Source organism: Nematolebias whitei, chromosome 9 (assembly GCF_014905685.2).
Source record: "Nematolebias whitei isolate Nwh7 chromosome 9, NemWhi1, whole genome shotgun sequence".
Classification (NCBI taxonomy): Eukaryota; Metazoa; Chordata; class Actinopteri; order Cyprinodontiformes; family Rivulidae; genus Nematolebias; species Nematolebias whitei.
The window spans coordinates 51684535-51687525 of NC_056506.1; the positions used below are offsets into that span (position 1 = coordinate 51684535).

A 2991-nucleotide genomic window follows, 5' to 3' on the forward strand; every position below is an offset into this window, starting at 1 on the left:
TTATTATAGTAGTCCTACAGTGGTTATTATAGTAGTCCTACAGTGGTCATTATAGTAGTCCTACAGTGGTCAATATAGTAGTCCTACAATGGTTATTATAGTAGTCCTACAGTGGTCATTATAGTAGTCCTACAGTGGTTATTATAGTAGTCCTACAATGGTTATTATAGTAGTCCTACAGTGGTTTTACAGTTATTCTATAGTGGTCTTACAGTTATTCTGCAGTGGTTTTACAAATATTCTATAGTGGTTTTATAGTTATCCTGCAGTGGTTTTACAGTTATCCTTCAGTGGTTTTACAGTTATCCTGCAGTGGTTTTACAGTTATTCAACAGTGGTTTTACAGTTATCCTGCAGTGGTTTTACAGTTATTCTATAGTGGTTTTACAGTTATCCTGCAATGGTCTTACAGTTATTCTACAGTGGTTTTATAGTTATCCTGCAGTGGTTTTATAGTTATCCTGCAGTGGTTTTACAGTTATCCTGCAGTGGTTTTACAGTTTCCTGCAGTGGTCTTACAGTTATTTTACAGTGGTTTCACCGTTATTCTACAGTGGTTTTACAGTTATTCTACGATGGTTTCACAGTTATCCTGCAGTGGATTTACAGTTATTCTACAGCGGTTTTACATGTTTCCTACAGTGGGTTTACAGTTACCTGCAGTAGTTTTACAGTTTCCTAGTTTCCAAGTGGTCCTAGGTTTCACCTCATCATCTAACTATTGCACCCATTTGTTTCCTCTATGCACAGTGCAGATATTGAACCATCTCAATAGCCAGTTTTGATGCATTCAGGGTTCTGATACCTTGGCCTTCTTCAGCAGCAGGATCATCTCGTCCTCCTTCCTCTGAGATTCATCCCGCTCGTCTTCCTCAGTGCTGCTGAAAAGGGAAAAGGCTGAGGCACACAGACACTGTGTGAGGAGCAGGAAGCTGGTAAAGAACACACCTCCGATGACAAATGGTTGACTCCACCTACCAACTGCTGCCCACAGAATTCTTCTTTTTTCTCCTCCTCCTGGACCTTCATGGAGCTTCCTCCTAGTGGCTTCATGTCTTCTCACAGTTACCCAGCATGCCGAGACGTCTGTTGCCTCAGGAATAATCTGAGAAGCTGTGTAACTGTGCCTGGAAAATAACAGAGCCAGCGATTCAGGGACGTGTCACCTAAGTCAGGTGGAGCATCAGGAAAGTCACTCATTATATCAGTGACATCATACGGCCAGTGACATCTTCGGGTCAATGGCATCATTGTATCAATGACATCATGGGTCAGTGACATCATGCAAACAGTGACATCACGGGGTCAGTGACAACATGGTGTCAGTGACATCATGCAGTGACATCATGTGACTGCTGACATATTGAGGTCGGTGACATCATGCAGTCAGTGACATCATGCTGTCGGTGACATCATGTGGCTGGTGACATCATGATCACACCTTGAACCTTCAGTCTGATCAATATTTGTTCTTAATAAATAGTTAGTCAAAGACCACGAAGAGGGAAACATGTCAGGAGACAGAGGAGAAGAGGAAAGTCAAGAATGTAAAACTGAGGGTTGCAGCTCTGAATGTGAATCTGAATTTTGATTTCAATCAGAACCAAGGTGTCTCCTGTTTTATTTAATGAACCCAAAAGAATTTAATGTAGTATTAGTCACTACATGGGGACAATAACAGGCAAAGGTAGAGAGCTGGCTGACATGATGCTGAGAAGGAAGGTAGATGTTTTATGTGTCCAGTGGAAGGGCAGCAAGGCTCGCAGCATTGGAGCAGGGTTCAAACTGTTTTACCATGGTGTGGATAGAAAGATAAATGGAGTAGAGCTGGTCCTGAAGGAGGAGTTGGTAAAGAATGTAGTAGAGGTGAAGAGAGTGTCAGATAGGGTGATGTGTCTGAAGGTAGAAGTAGAAGGTCTGATGCTAAATGTTGTCAGTGGTTATGCTCCACAGGTTGGATGTGATGAGGAGGAGAAAGATACATTTTGTAAAGATCTGGATGAAGTGATAGAGAGTATTCCCAGGGAGGAGAGAGTGGTGATGGAGCAGACCTGAATGGACATGTTGGTGAAGGAAACAGAGGATGAGGAAGTGATGGGTAGGTTTGGTGTCAAGGAAAGAAACAGGAAGGACAGATGGTGGTGGATTTCACCAAGAGAATGGAAATGGTTGTAGTCAACACCTGTTTCCAAAAGAGGGAGGAGCATAGAGTGACCTATAAGAGTGGAGGAAGGAGTACGCAGGTCGACTACATTCTGTGTAGAAGAGGAAACCTGAGGGAGATTGGAGACTGTAAGGTTGTGGCAGGGAGAGCGTGGCCAGACAGCATCGGATGGTTGTGTGTAGAATGACTGTTGTTGTGAAGAAGAGACTGTCTGTGAGCAGCAGTTGGAGTGAGGACAGAGGACACAGAGGACACAGAGGACAGAGTGAGACGGAGGAGGACTCACTGTGGAGACCCTGAAGAGGGAAAAGCCGAAAGAAGAAGAAAGCAGCTTAACAGAAAACCTTCACAGATCAGTAAGTCCAGAGCAGGAAGCTGATCGAACATGAGTGAGAAAATGAAGAGAATAAAATGTTTTTTGATCCATGAGGTCAGCTGTTCTGACCAGGTGACGTCAGCCACTGGAACCCAGCTGAGCCAGCACAGCTTTCATTTACCTAGAAATGATTTAGAGCCCTGGACAGTTTGGGTGTTTTCTTCAGCAGGTTCTGGTCTTCTTGCCCGAACTCACCTGTTCTGCGTCACAATCAAAACCAACAGAGGTCGCACGCACGCGCAAAACAAGAAAAACAAAACAAAAAAAGGCAATTTCTGACCGGAGTTCGGTTCGGAGAACACCGGAAGTCACCGAACCGGAGCCACGTGGTCTGCTCAGGTAATTAAATACTCACCTGGGTCCTGCAGAACATCCGAACCTGCTCAAAGTTCGGATCAGTAGTGCACGGTACCGACAGGACGCCGCCATCTTTAATGTTTATATAACGAGC

At 44.2% G+C, this 2991-nt stretch overlaps 1 protein-coding gene across 1 annotated transcript in view; it reads right to left on the reverse strand.

Annotated features, from left to right (window-relative positions):
* Window positions 1-2991, reverse strand: part of ttc19 (tetratricopeptide repeat domain 19) — a gene marked incomplete in the record, with an annotated part of 15913 nt that extends 12922 nt beyond the window's left edge. Inside the window, 3 exon segments of the mRNA XM_037681951.1 lie at window positions 806-897; window positions 979-1127; window positions 2896-2991. Coding sequence (XP_037537879.1) covers window positions 806-897; window positions 979-1127; window positions 2896-2969 — 315 coding nt within the window.